Below are 24,122 nucleotides of genomic sequence, written 5' to 3'. Positions count from 1 at the left end.
CTCCTTGTCTAGAGATATATTGTCTCCTCCTCCTAAATAAAGGGGTGTATCTGCCCCTGCCACTAAATATAACAGGATAAAGTCTATATAACATTAACCCCTGCCTGTCTGAGAAGGAGCTGGCACCCATGCACATCACCTATGCCCATCCACGGCCACACAGAGATGAAACCCTCGTCTACATGTCTGTGATGTGACCTTTCTCGAGCTGTCAATTACCAGAACCTCTTTGATGGTCCAGACAAGTCCGGATGACATTAGAGCAGGATCACGCTGCGCGCTCCATGTGACATTTACCAAATCGCTGCGGCAGATGAGGTTTCCACAAATTTTCTCATCCTCCGGGCTCCATGATACATAATATTTTCCAAAAATGATCGTCCTGCGGCCCAGAGCTGAATAATTTCCTGTTTGACGTAATTATCAATGGTCTCCAAAGAGAAAGTGATGGTAAAATGTTCCAGTGTCTTATTGGTCACTGTAATTACCAATAATCCCCCAAATCTGCCTGTCCAGCATCCTGCAAATTTCCACATTTAGTCTGTGTAGATGAGCACAATCGTGCCGTAGCTATAGGTGGGGTGTGATATTGCATTTTGGCCTTGCCTTGTGGAATTACAATACCAGACTCAATCCGCAGACCGGTTGGGAGCAGTTCCCTTGTTTTTTTAATTTTGGAAACCCCCTTTAAATAACAGCAAGACCCATATTAGTAATGCATAAAATGGCATCTATGATCCTGTTCTGTGGATCCATACAGCCTTGAGGAATTCTCCATAGCAGACCTAATACTGAGGTAGTCTCCGTTACACATACTGTGGCATCACTTGTGTTACAGGATAAGCCGGAAGATGTGATTTACTGTAGTATAGTGGGGGGATTAACCCAATCATAACATAGTAACTTCTGTACAAAATTTAGTAGGCATCAAAATATTATCCTATATTACTGATGGCTCCTCCTCCCGGGATCTCCCGTCCTATATTACTGATGGCTCCTCCTCCCGGGATCTCCCATCGTATATTACTGATGGCTCCTCCTCCTCCCGGGATCTCCCATCCTATATTACTGATGGCTCCTCCTCCCGGGATCTCCCATCCTATATTACTGGTGGCTCCTCCTCCCGGGATCTCCCATCCTATATTACTGGTGGCTCCTCCTCCCGGGATCTCCCATCCTATATTACTAATGGCTCCTCCTCCTCCCGGGATCTCCCATCCTATATTACTAATGGCTCCTCCTCCTCCCGGGATCTCCCATCCTATATTACTGATGGCTCCTCCTCCTCCCGGGATCTCCCATCCTATATTACTGATGGCTCCTCCTCCTCCCGGGATCTCCCATCCTATATTACTGATGGCTCCTCCTCCTCCCGGGATCTCCCATCCTATATTACTGATGGCTCCTCCTCCTCCCGGGATCTCCCATCCTATATTACTGATGGCTCCTCCTCCTCCCGGGATCTCCCATCCTATATTACTGATGGCTCCTCCTCCTCCCGGGATCTCCCATCCTATATTACTGATGGCTCCTCCTCCTCCCGGGATCTCCCATCCTATATTACTGATGGCTCCTCCTCCTCCCGGGATCTCCCATCCTATATTACTGATGGCTCCTCCTCCTCCCGGGATCTCCCATCCTATATTACTGATGGCTCCTCCTCCTCCCGGGATCTCCCATCCTATATTACTGATGGCTCCTCCTCCTCCCGGGATCTCCCATCCTATATTACTGGTGGCTCCTCCTCCTCCCGGGAACTCCCATCCTATATTACTGGTGGCTCCTCCTCCTCCTGGGATCTCCCATCCTATATTACTGGTGGCTCCTCCTCCTCCCGGGATCTCCCATCCTATATTACTGGTGGCTCCTCCTCCTCCCGGGATCTCCCATCCTATATTACTGGTGGCTCCTCCTCCTCCCGGGATCTCCCATCCTATATTACTGGTGGCTCCTCCTCCTCCCGGGATCTCCCATCCTATATTACTGGTGGCTCCTCCTCCTCCCGGGATCTCCCATCCTATATTACTGGTGGCTCCTCCTCCTCCCGGGATCTCCCATCCTATATTACTGGTGGCTCCTCCTCCTCCCGGGATCTCCCATCCTATATTACTGGTGGCTCCTCCTCCTCCCGGGATCTCCCATCCTATATTACTGATGGCTCCTCCTCCTCCCGGGATCTCCCATCCTATATTACTGATGGCTCCTGCCTGGGAATCGGGAGTGTATAAGAACGTGAAAGAGAATAAAACTTAAGAAAATGAAAATATGAAAACAATGTTTCTATTAAAGTTGTAAAATTCCTTTTTTCCTATGTGATTCACATTGTTGGTGTTTTCTCCCTCTCCCCATAGGGCATGACATTCACCAAAGATCAGAGCGAAGCGCAAATAGATGAGATTCACCAGGATTACAGTGAGTGATGACTCAGATTGTTTGTTTGATTTCCTTTCCCAGACATCGGACCCCCGGCCCCTCGCTATTCCGCCATCGTGCCTCGGCCTTTGAGTTAATTGACAGAGAGCCTGGTACGTCAGTGTCTGCCCTCCATGACCATTGTCACATACACGGCCCCCGCTATGTGTATACCCATCTATATCCCATCCCTGATGCTCTATAACATACCGTACTCTCTGTACCCATCTAATCATTCTCCGCGCTCAATGTGACATCTGGAAATACGTTGTTCCACTTAGTTCTGTGCTGTATAAATAGCATCTATTATTGTATGGAACTAAATCCAAGGCTGCGCGCTGAAGCGATGGTAGCGGGGTAATTACTGCCGGATCTGATCCGCTGCTATTAGACAGAAGGAGTGATGAGAGGTAATGCCATCCATGTCTGGTACTGATGAATGGGCCAGAACTGCTGGAATGAGGCAGATTTAGGAGATGAGCCGGCACCCTAGTAGCAAGTTTCCATCTTTATTTAACCCATTTATTTACAAGGTTGGCAACAAAATATCTCTGCCCACCCCATAGAGTAACGTCTTGCAGAATGATACGACGTGGTGGGGTTGTTTCTGCTACTATTACTTAATACAGGGGTCTCGTAGCCCCTAATAGGTGACCTGGGATGTAGAGCTCATGTTCTGCAGCTCCATTCAGTATCTGTCAGAGGTGGATGTAGCTGATAGCTCTGTTTCTGGCCTCTAGTAGCCATTGAATAGAACTGCAGGACACTGCCCCATGTATTAGGAGGATGGGGCGCTATCAGCTCTCCTCCTATCATAATGTTATTCCCTACCATAAGGAAAATGGATAACTGCTGAACATGTGAGCCCTTAAAGGGGTTGATCCAAATTTGCACATTCTTTCCTAGCATAGGGAATAAAAAGCTGATTGGTCAGGGTCTTACTGCTGGGACCCAAAGCAGTCTGGGACCATCTAGTTACTGGGTCCATTCGCACGTGTCCTGCTGCTTCAATCAATGGGAGTCTCAGAAATTGTCCAGTCTGGCGCTGCGCTTTCTCTGGCACTCACATACACAGTCTATGTGAGTGCTAGAGATACGTGAACGCTATGCTCAGCAATTCCCCCTTTTTGTTGTCATTGGAGGAGAACTGTGGACTGTAATGTCTTGCAACAAGTTAATTAACATGCGACCTGAAGGACCCAATGGGGCTTATTTATTAAGGGTCATGGATCGCACTTTTGTCGGTCTTTGCACCATTTGTACGGCTGTGACAGGTATTTAACCGGTGTCTGCGCTTGGATTGTGTCGCACGTTATAGTCTTTTGGCGCAGTTGCACTGCTTCCATGCAGCACGAACTTTGTGTCGTGCTGTTGGACGATCCAACAGATTCGGACTGAGCGCGGGATTTAACTTTCAAATTGTGTTGCAACATCAAGCACTTACATGCACCAGGAAGAAGAAGGTGAACTCTGGGGACCTGAGCGGGGAAGCGACACATGCAGGATATCGGGCGCAGGATCTTAGTGACTCCCCACACAGCGCATTATACACGGACAATGCACTTACATGCACCAGGAAGAAGAAGGTGAACTCCGGGGACCTGAGCGGGGAAGCGACACATGCAGGATATCGGGCGCAGGATCTTAGTGACTCCCCGCACAGCACATTATACACGGACAATGCACTTACATGCACCAGGAAGAAGAAGGTGAACTCCGGGGACCTGAGCAGGGAGGCGACACATGCAGGATATCGGGGGCAGGATCTTGGTGACTTCCCGCACAGCGCATTATACACAGACAATGCACTTACATGCACCAGGAAGAAGAAGGTGAACTCTGGGGACCTGAGCGGGGAAGCGACACATGCAGGATATCGGGCGCAGGATCTTAGTGACTCCCCACACAGCGCATTATACACGGACAATGCACTTACATGCACCAGGAAGAAGAAGGTGAACTCCAGGGACCTGAGCGGGGAAGCGACACATGCAGGATATCGGGCGCAGGATCTTAGTGACTCCCCGCACAGCGCATTATACACGGACAATGCACTTACATGCACCAGGAAGAAGAAGGTGAACCCCCGGGACCTGAGCGTGGAAGCGACACATGCAGGAAGAAGAAGGTGAACTCCAGGGACCTGAGCGGGGAAGCGACACATGCAGGAAGAAGAAGGTGAACTCCAGGGACCTGAGCGGGAAAGCGACACATGCAGGATATCAGGCGCAGGATCTTAGTGACTCCCCGCACAGCGCATTATACACGGACAATGCACTTGCAGTGAACTCCGTCGGATGGGTAAGTACATGAGCCCCAATGGGTCAGTGTCGGTGTCAGACAAGCATTGTTTCTGTCCAATTTGACTATTATTGGTGTGAATGCAGCCTAGATTCTATAACTTGTCCCCGTCTGTCTGAGTATAATTCTGCAGGATGTGTAAATCCCCTCCAGCGAGTGATTCTTGTGGCTTTTGTTATTAGCAGTCGCTGTATACTGACACGCTGTGCGCAGCAGCGGCCGCCATACGGCCCAATATTAATAGACATCTCTCCGCTGTCGGTTTACGGGATCCGCTGTCTCCTTACCCGTCGCATCTTCTTCTCTGTGAATCCTCTACATATCCAGAACTTTACTGAACGCCGCTTAGTTATTCATCTCCTGAAACATTGTAACAACTGCGGAACTAATGAGGGTCCGCAGCCATGTGACCGCGTATCCGAGCCCAGACGTATAATGAGAGATCTGCGGCGGTGATAAGACGACACGATGATGTGTTGTCATGAGTCGTAATTGCCTGTTAATGTCTGATGTTTACTGAGAATCAGACCCTGACGTTATCCCTTTAAGATCAACCACAAAGATCTACAGACAGAGAACAATGTGTGATCATAATACAAACACATTGTCAGGATTCAGAGACACTCAATATACTAGGAACACCGAATATATAGGACTGTGACAGGAGAGAAGATGATAGAAAAGTATCTGCATCACCCCATCAGCGGCCTCACAGGACTGACGTTATCATAGGGAGACGGGGATGTACAATATCCTATAGCACTCACATATCTGTATAGTCATCATAGATCTATAGAATAAGAGTCCTGAAGTGTTATAGCAGTTATATTCCTGTACACAGGGGGCAGTATTATAGTAGTTATATTCCTGTACATAGGGGCAGTATTATAGTAGTTATATTCTTGTACATAGGGGGCAGTATTATAGTAGTTATATTCCTGTACATAGGGGGCAGTATTATAGTAGTTATATTCTTGTACATAGGGGGCAGTATTATAGTAGTTATATTCCTGTACATAGGGGGCAGTATTATAGTAGTTATATTCCTGTACATAGGGGGCAGTATTATAGTAGTTATATTCTTGTACATAGGGGGCAGTATTATAGTAGTTATATTCTTGTACACAAGGGGCAGTATTATAGTAGTTATATTCTTGTACATAGGGGGCAGTATTATAGTAGTTATATTCCTGTACATAGGGGGCAGTATTATAGTAGTTATATTCCTGTACATAGGGGGCAGTATTATAGTAGTTATATTCCTGTACATAGGAGCAGTATTATAGTAGTTATATTCTTGTACATAGGGGCAGTATTATAGTAGTTATATTCCTGTACATAGGGGGCAGTATTATAGTAGTTATATTCCTGTACATAGGGGGCAGTATTATAGTAGTTATATTCTTGTACATAGGGAGCAGTATTATAGTAGTTATATTCCTGTACATAGGGGGCAGTATTATAGTAGTTATATTCCTGTACATAGGGGACAGTATTATAGTAGTTATATTCTTGTACATAGGGGGGAGTATTATAGTAGTTATATTCTTGTACATAGGGGGCAGTATTATAGTAGTTATATTCCTGTACATAGGGGGCAGTATTATAGTAGTTATATTCTTGTACATAGGAGGCAGTATTATAGTAGTTATATTCTTGTACATAGGGGGTAGTATTATAGTAGTTATATTCCTGTTCATAGGGGGCAGTATTATAGTAGTTATATTCTTGTACATAGGGGCAGTATTATAGTAGTTATATTCCTGTACATAGGGGGCAGTATTATGGTAGTTATATTCCTGTACATAGGGGGCAGTATTATGGTAGTTATATTCTTGTACATAGGGGGCAGTATTATAGTAGTTATATTCCTGTACATAGGGGGCAGTATTATAGTAGTTATATTCCTGTACATAGGGGGCAGTATTATAGTAGTTATATTCTTGTACATAGGGGGCAGTATTATAGTAGTTATATTCTTGTACATAGGGGGCAGTATTATAGTAGTTATATTCCTGTACATAGGGGGCAGTATTATAGTAGTTATATTCCTGTACATAGGAGGCAGTATTATAGTAGTTATATTCCTGTACATAGGGGGCAGTATTATAGTAGTTATATTCCTGTACATAGGGGCAGTATTATAGTAGTTATATTCCTGTACATAGGGGGAAGTATTATAGTAGTTATATTCTTGTACATAGTGAGCAGTATTATAGTAGTTATATTCTTGTACATAGTGAGCAGTATTATAGTAGTTATATTCTTGTACACAAGGGGCAGTATTATAGTAGTTATATTCTTGTACATAGGGGGCAGTATTATAGTAGTTATATTCCTGTACATAGGGGGCAGTATTATAGTAGTTATATTCCTGTACATAGGGGGCAGTATTATAGTAGTTATATTCCTGTACATAGGAGCAGTATTATAGTAGTTATATTCTTGTACATAGGGGCAGTATTATAGTAGTTATATTCCTGTACATAGGGGGCAGTATTATAGTAGTTATATTCCTGTACATAGGGGGCAGTATTATAGTAGTTATATTCTTGTACATAGGGAGCAGTATTATAGTAGTTATATTCCTGTACATAGGGGGCAGTATTATAGTAGTTATATTCCTGTACATAGGGGACAGTATTATAGTAGTTATATTCTTGTACATAGGGGGGAGTATTATAGTAGTTATATTCTTGTACATAGGGGGCAGTATTATAGTAGTTATATTCCTGTACATAGGGGGCAGTATTATAGTAGTTATATTCTTGTACATAGGAGGCAGTATTATAGTAGTTATATTCTTGTACATAGGGGGTAGTATTATAGTAGTTATATTCCTGTACATAGGGGGCAGTATTATAGTAGTTATATTCTTGTACATAGGGGCAGTATTATAGTAGTTATATTCCTGTACATAGGGGGCAGTATTATGGTAGTTATATTCCTGTACATAGGGGGCAGTATTATAGTAGTTATATTCCTGTACATAGGGGGCAGTATTATGGTAGTTATATTCCTGTACATAGGGGGCAGTATTATAGTAGTTATATTCCTGTACATAGGGGGCAGTATTATAGTAGTTATATTCCTGTACATAGGGGGCAGTATTATAGTAGTTATATTCTTGTACATAGGGGGCAGTATTATAGTAGTTATATTCTTGTACATAGGGGGCAGTATTATAGTAGTTATATTCCTGTACATAGGGGGCAGTATTATAGTAGTTATATTCCTGTACATAGGAGGCAGTATTATAGTAGTTATATTCCTGTACATAGGGGGCAGTATTATAGTAGTTATATTCCTGTACATAGGGGGCAGTATTATAGTAGTTATATTCTTGTACATAGTGAGCAGTATTATAGTAGTTATATTCTTGTACATAGGGGGCAGTATTATAGTAGTTATATTCCTGTACATAGGGGCAGTATTATAGTAGTTATATTCCTGTACATAGGGGCAGTATTATAGTAGTTATATTCCTGTACATAGGGGGAAGTATTATAGTAGTTATATTCTTGTACATAGTGAGCAGTATTATAGTAGTTATATTCTTGTACATAGTGAGCAGTATTATAGTAGTTATATTCTTGTACATAGGGGGCAGTATTATAGTAGTTATATTCCTGTACATAGGGGCAGTATTATAGTAGTTATATTCTTGTACATAGGGGGCAGTATTATAGTAGTTATATTCCTGTACATAGGGGGTAGTATTATAGTAGTTATATTCTTGTACATAGGGGGCAGTATTATAGTAGTTATATTCCTGTACATAGGGGGCAGTATTATAGTAGTTATATTCTTGTACATAGGGGGCAGTATTATAGTAGTTATATTCCTGTACATAGGGGGCAGTATTATAGTAGTTATATTCCTGTACATAGGGGGCAGTATTATAGTAGTTATATTCCTGTACATAGGGGGCAATATTATAGTAGTTATATTCTTGTACATAGGGGGCAGTATTATAGTAGTTATATTCTTGTACATAGGGGGCAGTATTATAGAAGTTACATTCTTGTACTTAGGGGGCAGTATTATAGTAGTTATATTCCTGTACATAGGGGGCAGTATTATAGTAGTTATATTCTTGTACATAGGGGGCAGTATTATAGTAGTTATATTCCTGTACATAGGGGGTAGTATTATAGTAGTTATATTCTTAGCCTCTGTCGGTATGATGTCAGCAGTCATAGGATGAAACAAACCACTGTAATTGCAGCAATCCCTGAAACATCTGCTTACATGTGGGATATGCAGGTCTTTCTCTGACAAGGCGCCACTCACTCCTCATCTGTTACATGAAGCCTGTGCATTAGTTTTATGATTATGAGATCTGATTAACAGCAGAGCAGACGCTTCATTTAGGGTAAGACAAAGTTTACAAAGTCCGTGTTACCTGCTAGAAGTGAATATCTAGTACTGGGTGCAGCAGTGTCTTGTGTCAGGACGGTGTAATTCCCCCTGTGATAAGTTTATCGCTCTTCCTTGGCTTCTGTTTACAATCTTTTATAAGAGCGGCGTCACCCGCAGATCCGATGGCGACTTATTGAATCCTTTGTTTCCACGGAAACTCTCTCTCCACTCAATATTCTGTAAAAGACACAAAATTTCCGCCTGCACATATTGACAGACACCAGAGAGGAAATTGCTTCATCCCTTTAATGATGGTGTCTCGTGTGCGGTTATGGCTCAGCTCAGGTAATTGTCTTCCATTAATATAATGCAAGTCGGTTTTTTCATCCATTAAAAGCTTCGTACTGCACAGAATACGATTATCATTTATTATGGTAAGTTCGGAAGAGGTAAGTGGGCCGTCCGCTTTTGAGTGGATGCAAAATTCGGCAGATCCTTGGTCATTCCATGTCTTTGTAGCTGTTAACAATTAGTGTAGAGGCATCTGGCTACTTGTCCTCCTGATGATCAGTGCAGGGGTCCTGGGGTGCCCACAACTAATATGGGCTAAAATTAGTATCTCAGAAGTCACCAAATCAAAATTTTGGTCTAGACGTGCATCCGTATCACTCTAATTGTTTCACTTTGTCTCTTTATGCCCTCAGTATCTGTATGGTGCACCTTCTTATCTCTGTCTCTGACTCTCCTACCCCCCCTCCCGCTAATTTCCTCTGTTGCTGTTTCTCCCTATCCGTAATCTCTCTTCGTCGCCCTCCCCCCCACTAATTCCTCCTTGCCCCTCATCTTTAGACCTCCATGCCCCTCTTCTTTCTTAGTTGTCACTCTTCTTTCTTTGTTGCCCCCTTACTTATTCCTCTATGCCCCTCCTCTTTCTTTGTTGCCCCCCTTATTTATTTCTCTTTGCCCCTCATCTTTCTTTGTAGCCCCCCTTACTTATTCCTCTATGCCCCTCATCTTTCTTTGTTGCCCCCTATTTATTCCTCCATGCCCCTCATTTTTCTTTGATGCCCCCCTTACTTATTCCTCTATGCCCCTCCTCTTTTTGTGTTGCCCCATTACTTCTATATGCCCCTCATCTTACTTAGTTGCCCCCTTACTTATTCCTCTATGCCCCTCCTCTTTCTTTGTTTCCCCCTTACTTACTTCTATATGCCCCTCATCTTAGTTGCCCCCTTACTTATTCCTCTATGCCCCTCCTCTTTCTTTGTTGCCCCCTTACTTCTATATGCCCCTCATCTTACTTAGTTGCCCCCCTTACTTATTCCTCTATGCCCCTCCTCTTTCTTTGTTGCCCCATTACTTGTATATGCCCCTCATCTTACTTAGTTGCCCCCTTACTTATTCCTCTATGCCCCTCCTCTTTCTTTGTTGCCCCATTACTTCTATATGCCCCTCATCTTACTTAGTTGCCCCCTTACTTATTCCTCTATGCCCCTCCTCTTTCTTTGTTGCCCCCCTTACTTACGTCTATATGCCCTTAATCTTACTTAGTTGCCCCCCTTACTTATTCCTCTATGCCCCTCCTCTTTCTTTGTTGCCTCCTTACTTACTTCTATATGCCCCTCATCTTACTTAGTTGCCCCCCTTACTTATTCCTCTATGCCCCTCCTCTTACTTAGTTGCCCCCCTTACTTACTTCTATATGCCCCTCATCTTACTTAGTTGCCCCCCTTACTTATTCCTCTATGCCCCTCCTCTTTCTTTGTTGCCCCCCTTACTTACTTTTATATGCCCCTCATCTTACTTAGTTGCCCCCCTTACTTATTCCTCTATGCCCCTCCTCTTTCTTTGTTGCCCCCCTTACTTACGTCTATATGCCCTTAATCTTACTTAGTTGCCCCCCTTACTTATTCCTCTATGCCCCTCCTCTTTCTTTGTTGCCTCCTTACTTACTTCTATATGCCCCTCATCTTACTTAGTTGCCCCCCTTACTTATTCCTCTATGCCCCTCCTCTTTCTTTGTTGCCCCCCTTACTTACTTTTATATGCCCCTCATCTTACTTAGTTGCCCCCCTTACTTATTCCTCTATGCCCCTCCTCTTTCCTTGTTGCCCCCCTTACTTCTATATGCCCCTCATCTTACTTAGTTGCCCCCCTTACTTACTTCTATATGCCCCTCATCTTACTTAGTTGCCCCCCTTACTTACTTCTATATGCCCCTCATCTTACTTAGTTGCCCCCCTTACTTACTTCTATATGCCCCTCATCTTACTTAGTTGCCCCCCTTACTTACTTCTATATGCCCCTCATCTTACTTAGTTGCCCCCTTACTTATTCCTCTATGCCCCTCCTCTTTCCTTGTTGCCCCCCTTACTTCTATATGCCCCTCATCTTACTTAGTTGCCCCCCTTACTTACTTCTATATGCCCCTCATCTTACTTAGTTGCCCCCTTACTTATTATTCCATTTCACTATATTTGAATCATCGCTCAGTCCTGCTGCACATATCCTACAATAGTGATACCTACAGACAAGTTATCCGGCAGCTCACTGACAGTCCCACAGATTTACTCCAGATAGAAATCTCTCCCCGCACTGTAATAGAAGATTCTGTCCCCTAAAGAGGAAGCGCATGAGGTCATTACAAGTCCCTTATTTTAAGAGAGACTTTTTTTTATTTTTTTAGGTTTCACTGAATTTTAATCTCTTCTTGTGGAGCGAGTCTTGTGCATGTAATAAGGTGGAATCTCCGGAACCGCTTTAGCACTTACCAAGATTAATTTCTAATCAATTGTCCCCATGTGAGTGCGCTACACAAGTATTAATGTAATAAAATGTCACCCACGTGAAGGAGGAGATATAACGGAGGTGCTGAAGATTAATATTCGCTCTATTATATCAATTTCTGCTACACACACACGTTCCCTTCCTCTCATGGTGCTGGAACGTTTGCTTAGGATGAGCTGCATCAGTCGTCTCCTACTCGGGGTTCCCCGTTTTTAGGAAGGTGTCTGAGCATAAGGTTCCCACTTGGCTTCCATGTGACACAAATTAGGGGGCATGCCGTCTGGATTTGGATTTGGACCGAGCGCCGTATTTAACTTGAATATTGTTAAAGGTGCACCAAAGACGGTGAACTCTGTGGGACCTGAGTGGGGAAGCGACAGATTCTTGATTCCTGGTGCACAATCTGAATCGCCGCACCCAGCATTATACACGGGCAGAGCAGTTTTTGTGCATTTTTTAATTTCTAATTTAAGTAAATGTGCCCACTTGGACATTGGGGCAGGTTTACTTACCCGGTCCATTCGCAATCCAGCGGCGCGTTCTCTGTGCTGGATTCGGGTCCGGCCGGGATTCATTAAGGCAGTTCCTCCGCCGTCCACCAGGTGGCGCTGCTGCGCTAAAAAGCATCGGGACGTGCTGGAGTGAAGGTAAGTGCAAGCTCCGCGACATTTATTTATTTTTTAAATGCGGCGGTTTTTCCGAATCCGTCGGGTTTTCGTTCAGCCACGCCCCCCGATTTCCGTCGCGTGCATGCCAGCGCCGATGCGCCAAAATCCGATCGTGTGCGCCAAAATCCCGGGGCAATTCAGGGAAAATCAGCGCAAATCGGAAATATTCGGGTTACACGTTGGGAAAACGCGGTTCGGGCCCTTAGTAAATGACCCCCATTGTCTCTTGGGATAGCCCCAGTTGTAATTTTTGGATCGGCCCAGGGGGTTCACATTTGGTGTTTTGCACAAACTTATTGGAAGTTCCAAGCAAACTTTAGGTCAATGCTGTGAATCTATATAAAGATGAGGGGCCTGGATATTGGGAGGAGTCTCCATATCAGGGTTAAGTGCTGGATCAAAATGATGTTATTAGACCCTGTGAATAGACAGAGGGGAGGGGCCTATATAAGGGGAGGGGCCTGCACATTTTGTGAATCATCGCTGAATGACGGCATTGTTAGACCCTCCCGGGCACAGCCTTTTTATGCATTTCACGTCTGTGCCACTTAGTAACCATTTAAGGATAAGGTTTTAGTAATTAAACGCTTGCATTAAGATGAATTGCGTCCCGCCGCCCTCCTCAGCGGTGAGGATTTCTGCACTGTATAGTAATTGCTGTCCTTAATAACCTCCTCTTTTGTTTTCATTCCCTTTAATGTCACAGAATGATTTACAACGTGTGACTCGGAGCTCTCGCCCCGCAATGTTCTAACGCGTCAGGGACGTAGTCAATTATTAATCCTACAAAAACTGTGTTACTGTTTAATGGAGCACTCAGCCCTAATAGCAGCCGGCGGAACAATAGCGCCGCAGGAACCTCTGCAAGGTGGATTTAAGACATGCAAATCTATGCAGACAATTTACTCCTTTCTACTTGGCATTTCTATTGGCCTGACCCATGGACCGGTTCTGTAGATTGTGCTTTATGGCAGTGTTTGTGTAAATGGAGGGGCGTCTGGTAACTCTAGTGTATAATATACAACTGTATTAATTATGTATGGATGGAGAGACCTACAAGTTTGACTCCAAAACCTCTGACATACTTTATAGCCTACTTCTTTCTAAAGTCAACGTTTATGATTATACCAATTAACCAGAAGGTCTCCTCTGTAGCTTCGCAGGATGTAATACTGTCTGCTCCTCCTCCTACTCTCTTAGCACTTCACCGCTCCTTGTGCCTGATGTAATCTCACACAGTAGGAGGGGGAAGTGCTTCTGCACAGTGTAACAGCTTTCAAAGCTGCAGCACAGAGGGCCAACACCCTGATGGCCTTAATTAGCATAATTTTAAAAGCTGATTTTATAAGGAAAGAGGCCATGAATAAAATTATAAGAAGATTTCCAGAGTCATGGTGCCTGGATCTATCTGGTTTATCAAGGTGGATTTTGATGGGTGATTTCCTTAATTGGCTAACGTAGAGGACAAAGTACAGCAGTGCTGTGAATTCAGCTGTATGGTAAGATAGAAAACTTACTAGACCTCTCAGCATTAGTATGGATGTCTCTGTTTCTAAGCTTCTATGGGAATCTGTATCTTACAATGAACTGTCATTCAATCTTTCCTCTTCGATCTCTCATCTCGGCCTGTGCTATTTGTTTAGGTCACGTTGTTTCTAATCGGTGTGAGAAAGTTTAACTTTCTGCAGCATATCTGAAACGGGTTGTGACCTGGCGTTACTGCCACATATTGGGGGAGATTTACTTACCCGGTCCATTCGCGATCCAGCGGCACGTTCTCAGTCGAGGAGTCGGGTCTTCCAGTGATTCACTAAGGTTGTGCGCCCGATGTCCACCAGGTGTCGCTGCGGCGCTTAAGTCCGTCGGAGTTCACTGGAGTTCACCGTCCTATCTTGGGTGCAGGTAAGTGTGTGTCAAGCGACATATTTTTTTTTTTTGAATTTTAATTCAAGTTTTCCGACGGCCACGCCCCCGATTTCCGTTGCGTTCATGCCGGTGCTGATGCGCCACAGTCCGATCACGTGCGCCAAAAACCCGGGGCAATTCGCAGCAAATCCGTAATTTTCGGGAAACCCGACGAAACATAGCGATTCGGGCCCTTAGTAAATGACCCTCATTATCTTGTAGTGAAGATGGAGACCCAGCACTGATGACCTGTTATCACTGGAGTTGTCCCTTACCAAATGGAAGATGTTATACTGTCTGATCGCTGGCTACTCGTGTAAGAGCATGTTCACACCATCATACTCCATCTATTCCACAGCTAATGAAAGTGCATTGGGTGGCTTGGACCCTGAAGAAGGCAGAATAATGAAGGCTCTGCTGATGTAAGACATTCTGGGTTCATTATTTATGTGAATACAGCTATTCCACATGTGGATCCATTGGCACAACTCCGGCATAATCTGAGGTTCAGCCTTGGATTCCTGGCACGGATACATTTATACATGTCGGATTTGCTATAGGCAATAATACATTGTGAGGCCAGTTGTCCATCCATAGAGCAGGATACACTAACCCAATTATCCAGCCCATGAAAGCACCATTATATATGTAACTATTGTACATTATACGTAACATTACATGTCTAATGTAAGATTTTTATACTTCACGGGAGCCTCTTAGGGGGTCACCTGCCAAAATTCCTTGGCCTGTCCTGGTTAGTGAAGAATGTGCTCGGCACATCTGCTCACCCCTGTAATGGACTCTCTGGCATTGAGAAGTCTCAGCAGAGCGTCCGCCTGCATCCCCCTCATCATCCAAAAAGTTGTAGTCGTAACTTTTTTCCTCTTTGAAAACAATTTCTTCTACTTTCTCTCCAAAAAAAACAATGGTTTTGGAATCCTGAAGACCAATACATTGGATTGAGCCGTGTGAACCTGTGTTTATAGGAGCTCCCATGCAGCCATAGCGTGTCCAGGAAGCCACGTCCTCTTACTCTACAGGTCAGGTATTGGTGAGATGCTACAAGTGCAGTGTATTAGAGCGTGGCCTTGCAGCGTGACAACTGCACAGATTCAGGCTTTGTTCACACCTGGCGTTTCGATTGCACTTAGAATAGCAGAAGGACTTTCCACCAAAATGCATGTGAACAATGCGAAATGCGTCGGGATAATTTCCAATTGATCAATGTAATCAAGCAAAGCCCCTCCCAGTTTCAAAACGCAACATGTGAACGCAGCCTGAGCGCTACCACCTAAATTAGTTGAGCAAATGGCTGCTTTTATTGAGATGGGGAGGGAACAGCAATGTATCAGGGTCTAAGACACATTCTATGTATCTGTCATACATACCTGTGATGGGTATAGGCCGACCCGCACAGGCCGACAGCGGAAGTTATAACACTGAATTATACCTTGGCCTTACTTGCACTGTTAGTGTCAGGCCTCGTGTATATACAGTTTCTACTCTGTACCCCCATCGGGAGGTGCTTGACGGTAATGTAAACCACCCCTTTAATTTCTGTGTAAGGAAATATTCATTCTAATGTGCGATTCATCCGTTACTCTGTCCATGGTCATCGCATTGGCTGATAACTTGGAGCAATAGATGCTACACATGGAGGCTACAGCGACCTTCGCTTTACTGCCCTGAAAACATCTTTTTTCCTGAGGGTTAACATTGTAAAGAAGCACATCCCAGGAATCCAGACTTCCCTCCTGGGAGAAGGACTTGGGCAATGTCTATTTTGATTCCGAACATGTGAATCAATGTTTTAGCTCTGCCAAAAAAACCCACAGATTGGCCGAGAAGTGATGTGTCCCTGAAAGTGAATGAGAACTTCATAAGGAGGGGAGGGGGTGAGGGCTTGTTTTCCATATTTTTGGAGTTCTTGCTGAGGCTTTCCTGGGGTATGTGCTACATTCCTGCAGATTCTTCGGAAAGCTGCCCACGTCATAAAAACATAGACGAGGTTCTCAATCACATGTATCTACGTAAAAAGTGCAAATGGCATAAACTGACGAATAACAGCCCAATCACAGAGCCTACTGCCAGCACCCGGAGCAAGGAGATCTCTAGGGCACGGATTGTGTGCATCCAAAACTGCTACTAAATCAAAATGAGACCATGTACAACACATGGACAGGCGGGTTCGTAGTCTCCGGCCTCCTCTTATATTTGCAGAAATGTCATGTGCCCCCTTGTTATACGCAGCCTGTGCTCTCTTCTCTGTCCATGGATACAGTTATACGCAGCCTGTGCTCTCCTCTCTGTCCATGGATACAGTTATACGCAGCCTGTGCTCTCTTCTCTGTACATGGATACAGTTATACGCAGCCCGTGCTCTCTTCTCTGTACATGGAGACAGTTATACGCAGCCTGTGCTCTCTTCTCTGTTCATGGATACAGTTATACGCAGCCTGTGCTCTCTTCTGTACATGGATACAGTTATACGCAGCCTGTGCTCTCTTCTCTGTACATGGATACAGTTATACGCAGCCTGTGCTCTCCTCTCTGTCCATGGATACAGTTATACGCAGCCTGTGCTCTCTTCTCTGTACATGGATACAGTTATACGCAGCCTGTGCTCTCTTCTCTGTACATGGATACAGTTATACGCAGCCCGTGCTCTCTTCTCTGTACATGGAGACAGTTATACGCAGCCTGTGCTCTCTTCTCTGTTCATGGATACAGTTATACGCAGCCTGTGCTCTCTTCTGTACATGGATACAGTTATACGCAGCCTGTGCTCTCTTCTCTGTACATGGATACAGTTATACGCAGCCTGTGCTCTCCTCTCTGTCCATGGATACAGTTATACGCAGCCTGTGCTCTCTTCTCTGTACATGGATACAGTTATACGCAGCCTCCGCTCTCTTCTCTGTACATGGATACAGTTATACGCAGCCTGTGCTCTCTTCTCTGTACATGGATACAGTTATACGCAGCCTGTGCTCTCTTCTGTATACATGGATACAGTTATACGCAGCCTGTGCTCTCTTCTCTGTACATGGAGACAGTTATACGCAGCCTGTGCTCTCTTCTCTGTACATGGATACAGTTATACGCAGCCTGTGCTCTCTTCTCTATGCATGGATACAGTTATACGCAGCCTGTGCTCTCTTCTCTGTACATGGATACGGTTATACGCAGCCTGTGCTCTCTTCTCTGTTCATGGATACAGTTATACGCAGCCTGTGCTCTCTTCTCTGTACATGGATACAGTTATACGCAGCCTGTGCTCTCTTCTCTGTACATGGATACAGTTATACGCAGCCTGTGCTCTCTTCTGTATACATGGATACAGTTATACGCAGCCTGTGCTCTCTTCTCTGTCCATGGATACAGTTATACGCAGCCTGTGCTCTCTTCTCTGTACATGGAGACAGTTATACGCAGCCTGTGCTCTCTTCTCTGTTCATGGATACAGTTATACGCAGCCTGTGCTCTCTTCTCTGTACATGGATACAGTTATACGCAGCCTGTGCTCTCTTCTGTATACATGGATACAGTTATACGCAGCCTGTGCTCTCTTCTCTGTCCATGGATACAGTTATACGCAGCCTGTGCTCTCTTCTCTGTCCATGGATACAGTTATACGCAGCCTGTGCTCTCTTCTCTGTACATGGATACAGTTATACGCAGCCTGTGCTCTCTTCTCTGTACATGGATACAGTTATACGCAGCCTGTGCTCTCTTCTGTATACATGGATACAGTTATACGCAGCCTGTGCTCTCTTCTGTATACATGGATACAGTTATACGCAGCCTGTGCTCTCTTCTCTGTCCATGGATACAGTTATACGCAGCCTGTGCTCTCTTCTCTGTACATGGATACAGTTATACGCAGCCTGTGCTCTCTTCTCTGTCCATGGATACAGTTATACGCGGCCTGTGCTCTCTTCTCTGTACATGGATACAGTTATACGCAGCCTGTGCTCTCTTCTCTGTCCATGGATACAGTTATACGCAGCCTGTGCTCTCTTCTCTGTCCATGGATACAGTTATACGCAGCCTGTGCTCTCTTCTCTGTCCATGGATACAGTTATACGCAGCCTGTGCTCTCTTCTCTGTCCATGGATACAGTTATACGCAGCCTGTGCTCTCTTCTCTGTACATGGATACAGTTATACGCAGCCTGTGCTCTCTTCTCTGTACATGGATACAGTTATACGCAGCCTGTGCTCTCCTCTCTGTACATGGATACAGTTATACGCAGCCTGTGCTCTCTTCTCTGTACATGGATACAGTTATACGCAGCCCGTGCTCTCTTCTCTGTACATGGATACAGTTATACGCAGCCTGTGCTCTCTTCTCTGTACATGGATACAGTTATACGCAGCCTGTGCTCTCTTCTCTGTACATGGATACAGTTATACGCAGCCTGTGCTCTCTTCTCTGTACATGGATACAGTTATACGCAGCCAGTGCTCTCTTCTCTGTACATGGATACGGTTATACGCAGCCCGTGCTCTCTTCTCTGTACATGGATACAGTTATACGCAGCCAGTGCTCTCTTCTCTGTACATGGATACGGTTATACGCAGCCTGTGCTCTCTTCTCTGTACATGGATACAGTTATACGCAGCCTGTGCTCTCCTCTCTGTGCATGGATACAGTTATACGCAGCCTGTGCTCTCTTCTCTGTACATGGATACAATTACATTACAAAGTTGTCTATGACTTGTGACACTGAGTGTAAGTAAAGGAAATGATATTATGTTTCCCTCCTTTTCCCAGGCTCTCTCTGTGCTAGGCTGTAAATCCTTCACTTCTTGGATAGATGGAGGCAATTTCTTGAGTGTTCATTATCTTCTCACTCAGGGGCGCGCTAATGATCCATCATGTTAGGATGATTACTTGTGTCCCACCATGGTGCACTGATAGAAACCTCCCGTAAATCCCAGTCGGGTCGCAATACTCTGCGGTCAGGGGCGGAGATTCAGACTTTTTAATTAGAAATGGTCAAATCCAAGTCATCACATTAAAAATATCATAAATTCTGATGAAATCCGGGATTCTCTCTTGGTAAATCCAGCAATGGGCGTCCCCCTGGTGCTGCACTATTGTACTGCAGCTCCACCATTAGCCAGTCCCGCACGGGCTCCCGCAGCCTCCCAGAGTCTTTATTTACACAGATGTTTGGAGGGTTTTTTCTTCTATTTTAGTCTTATTTCGTTGAGAGTGAAATGGGACAATGATTTATGTGGATGCAGACGGGAAGTTCTTATTGTGACTGTTTTTTATACAATTTACTTGAATTATCGCTCAGTAGTTAACAGGGAATTTTCATTAACACAAATATTTGTCAGTGATTCATTGTGAAAGCTCAGTATAAGAGAGATGGATGTTAGAGGAAAGCCTGGCGTGGGCGGGGCTGGACGCGTGTCGGGCGTGGTCGGGTGCATGACTGGGGTGGGCGGAGTCGCCGCATACCTGGCGTGGGTGGGGCTTGATGCATACCGACGTGTGCTGGGCGTGGTCGGGCGCATACCTATTGTGAATGGTAGATTAAAAATAACCTATTGAGCACAGCAGTGTGAGGACACATTCCCATTGTACTTAGAGAACCTACAATCATAGAATGTAAGTGCATATATCACAGTCCTGCTGCTACTAACAACATCAACAACACAAAGGTCTGATTATACATCTCTCCCGGCACAATACCTAGCAATGTCTGCACAGAGCACAGCAGTGTGACGACACCCCCATAGTGCATCTGGGAAAGCTCCAGTCATGGAATATAAATCCATATTCACAGTCCTGCTGCTACTAACAACAAAGAAAAGAAATATATAACACATCTCTCCAGGAACAATACATAACCCTGGCTGCAGAGGGTACAGAGCACAGCAGTGTGAGGTGTGATTACACATCTCTCCAGGAACAATACATAACACTGGCTGCAGAGAGCACAGAGCACAGCAGTGTGAGGTCTGATTACACATCTCTCCATGGATAATACATAACACTGGCTGCAGAGAGCACAGAGCACAGCAGTGTGAGGTCTAATTACATATCTCTCCAGGGACAGTACATAGCACTGGCTGCAGAGAGTGCAGAGCACAGCAGTGTGAGGTATGATTACACATCTCTCCAGGAACAATACATAACACTGGCTGCAGAGAGCACAGAGCACAGCAGTGTGAGGTCTGATTACACATCTCTCCAGGGACAGTACATAACACTGGCTGCAGAGAGCACAGAGCACAGCAGTGTGAGGTCTGATTACACATCTCTCCAGGGACAATACATAACACTGACTGCAGAGAGCACAGAGCACAGCAGTGTGAGGTCTGATTACACATCTCTCCAGGGATAATATATAACACAGGCTGCAGAGAGCACAGAGCACAGCAGTGTGAGGTCTGATTACACATCTCTCCAGGGACAATACATAACACTGACTGCAGAGAGCACAGAGCACAGCAGTGTGAGGTCTGATTACACATCTCTCCAGGGACAATACATAACACTGGCTGCAGAGAGCACAAAGCACAGCAGTGTGAGGTCTGATTACACATCTCTCCAGGGATAATATATAACACAGGCTGCAGAGAGCACAGAGCACAGCAGTGTGAGGTCTGATTACACATCTCTGCAGGGACAATACATAACACTGGCTACAGAGAGCACAGAGCACAGCAGTGTGAGGTCTGATTACACATCTCTCCAGGGACAATACATAACACTGGCTGCAGAGAGCTCAGAGCACAGCAGTGTGAGGTCTGATCACACATCTCTCCAAGGACAATACATAACACTGGCTGCAGAGAGCTCAGAGCACAGCAGTGTGAGGTCTGATCACACATCTCTCCAAGGACAATACATAACACTGGCTGCAGAGAGCTCAGAGCACAGCAGTGTGAGGTCTGATCACACATCTCTCCAAGGACACACTATACACAGGATTGTTACAGAAGTTTTTGTTATACCATTGATGCCCTTCATTTGCATTCTGTATGATCCTCTATGGCCGCTTACAGCGCTGAGGATTTGTTGCAGTGAGTATCGGAGCACAACAAAGACTTCCTAATTAGAATTCCCATCTCCGGGTCCTTTGTGGAGTCCATGTCACCGTCTATATTTATCTCCTTATCTGGTGATCGACCAAAGGAGAATGTCATCCGGGGATATCCTCGCTCCGGCGCAGCAAGGAGCCGCCGATTGTGGGTTTTTTTGATAATGCAAAACACTTCAGCGCATCTGCAGATCCTTTCATCCTGGTTTTCTGGAGAAAAGTCTGCGAGCAAAATGATTTTTAGAAATCTGCTTTATTTCTCCTCTCAGCGAGACATAATAAGCAACGTGCTTCTAAACGACAGCGAGAAAAGTATTACCAGGGCGTCGGCGCCAGCGGGGGACTGCTGTGTACCAGGAGATTGGAAGCGATCAAATACACAGAGGCTTCATACACTCCTACCCCAACCACAGGGGAATGTATCCAAATATATGTATAGGATGAGACAACATGCAGCGCAAAATACATTCCTGTACATAGGGGGCAGTATTATAGCAGTTATATTCCTGTACATAGGGGGCAGTATTATAGTAGTTATATTCCTGTACATAGGGGGCAGTATTATAGTAGTTATATTCCTGTACATAGGAGGCAGCATTATAGTAGTTATATTCTTGTACATAGGGGGCAGTATTATAGTAGTTATATTCCTGTACATAGGGGGCAGTATTATAGTAGTTATATTCTTGTACATAGGGAGTAGTATTATAGCAGTTATATTCCTGTACATAGGGGCAGTATTATAGTAGTTATATTCTTGTACATAGGGGGCAGTATTATAGTAGTTATATTCCTGTACATAGGGGGCAGTATTATAGTAGTTATATTCCTGTACATAGGGGGCAGTATTATAGTAGTTATATTCCTGTACATAGGGGGCAGTATTATAGTAGTTATATTCTTGTACATAGGGGGCAGTATTATAGTAGTTATATTCTTGTACATAGGGGGCAGTATTATAGTAGTTATATTCTTGTACATAGGGGGCGGTATTATAGTAGTTATATTTCGGTACATAGGGGGCGGTATTATAGTAGTTATATTCTTGTACATAGGGGGCAGTATTATAGTAGTTATATTCTTGTACATAGAGGTCAGTATTATAGCAGTTATATTCTTGTACATAGGGGGCAGTATTATAGTAGTTATATTCTTGTACATAGGGGGCAGTATTATAGTAGTTATATTCCTGTACATAGGGGGCAGTATTATAGTAGTTATATTCCTGTACATAGGGGGCAGTATTATAGTAGTTGTATTCCTGTACATAGGAGCAGTATTATAGTAGTTATATTCCTGTACATAGGGGGCAGTATTATAGTAGTTATATTCTTGTACATAGGGGCAGTATTATAGTAGTTATATACCTGTACATAGGGGGCAGTATTATAGTAGTTATATTCCTGTACATAGGAGGCAGTATTATAGTAGTTATATTCCTGTACATTAGGGGGCAGTATTATAGTAGTTATATCCTTGTACATAGGGGGCAGTATTATAGTAGTTATATCCTGTACATAGGGAGCAGTATTATAGTAGTTATATTCTTGTACATAGGGGGCAGTATTATAGTAGTTATATTCCTGTACATAGGGGCAGTATTATAGTAGTTATATTCTTGTACATAGGGGGCAGTATTATAGTAGTTATATTCCTGTACATAGGGGGCAGTATTATAGTAGTTATATTCCTGTACATAGGGGGCAGTATTATAGCAGTTATATTCCTGTACATAGGGGGCAGTATTATAGCAGTTATACTCTTGTACATAGGGGGCAGTATTATAGTAGTTATATTCTTGTACATAGGGGGCAGTATTATAGTAGTTATATTCTTGTACATAGGGGGCAGTATTATAGTAGTTATACTCCTGTACATAGGGAGCAGTATTATAGTAGTTATATTCCTGTACATAGGGGGCAGTATTATAGTAGTTATATTCCTGTACATAGAGGGCAGTATTATAGTAGTTATATTCTTGTACATAGGGGGCAGTATTATAGTAGTTATATTCCTGTACATAGGGGGCAGTATTATAGTAGTTATATTCTTGTACATAGGGGCAGTATTATAGTAGTTATATTCCTGTACATAGGGGGCAGTATTATAGTAGTTATAGTCTTGTACATAGGGGGCAGTATTATAGTAGTTATATTCTTGTACATAGGGGGCAGTATTATAGTAGTTATATTCTTGTACATAGGGGGCAGTATTATAGTAGTTATATTCTTGTACATAGGGAGCAGTATTATAGTAGTTATATTCCTGTACATAGGGGCAGTATTATAGTAGTTATATTCCTGTACATAGGGGGCAGTATTATAGTAGTTATATTCTTGTACATAGGGGGCAGTATTATAGTAGTTATATTCTTGTACATAGGGGGCAGTATTATAGTAGTTATATTCCTGTACATAGGGAGCAGTATTATAGTAGTTATATTCCTGTACATAGGGGGCAGTATTATAGTAGTTATATTCTTGTACATAGGGGGCAGTATTATAGTAGTTATATTCCTGTACATAGATTGCAGTATTATAGTAGTTATATTCCTGTACATAGGGGGCAGTATTATAGTAGTTATATTCCTGTACATAGGGGGCAGTATTATAGTAGTTATATTCTTG

The 24,122-nt window shown here is 44.0% G+C and overlaps 1 protein-coding gene across 4 annotated transcripts in view; it reads left to right on the top strand.

The window, feature by feature from the left end:
- Window positions 1-24,122, top strand: part of RAD18 (RAD18 E3 ubiquitin protein ligase) — a 284,707-nt gene that overhangs the window by 78,115 nt on the left and 182,470 nt on the right. For all 4 annotated transcript variants that reach the window (XM_072128079.1, XM_072128077.1, XM_072128078.1 and 1 more), the window contains exon 9: window positions 2,352-2,412. In XM_072128079.1, the coding sequence (XP_071984180.1) occupies window positions 2,352-2,412 (61 nt within the window). The remainder of the gene's footprint in view (window positions 1-2,351; window positions 2,413-24,122) is intronic.

The sequence above is a fragment of the Engystomops pustulosus genome, chromosome 10 (genome assembly GCF_040894005.1).
Source record: "Engystomops pustulosus chromosome 10, aEngPut4.maternal, whole genome shotgun sequence".
NCBI classification, from domain to species: Eukaryota; Metazoa; Chordata; class Amphibia; order Anura; family Leptodactylidae; genus Engystomops; species Engystomops pustulosus.
This window is presented reverse-complemented; position numbering and strand designations above follow the sequence as displayed.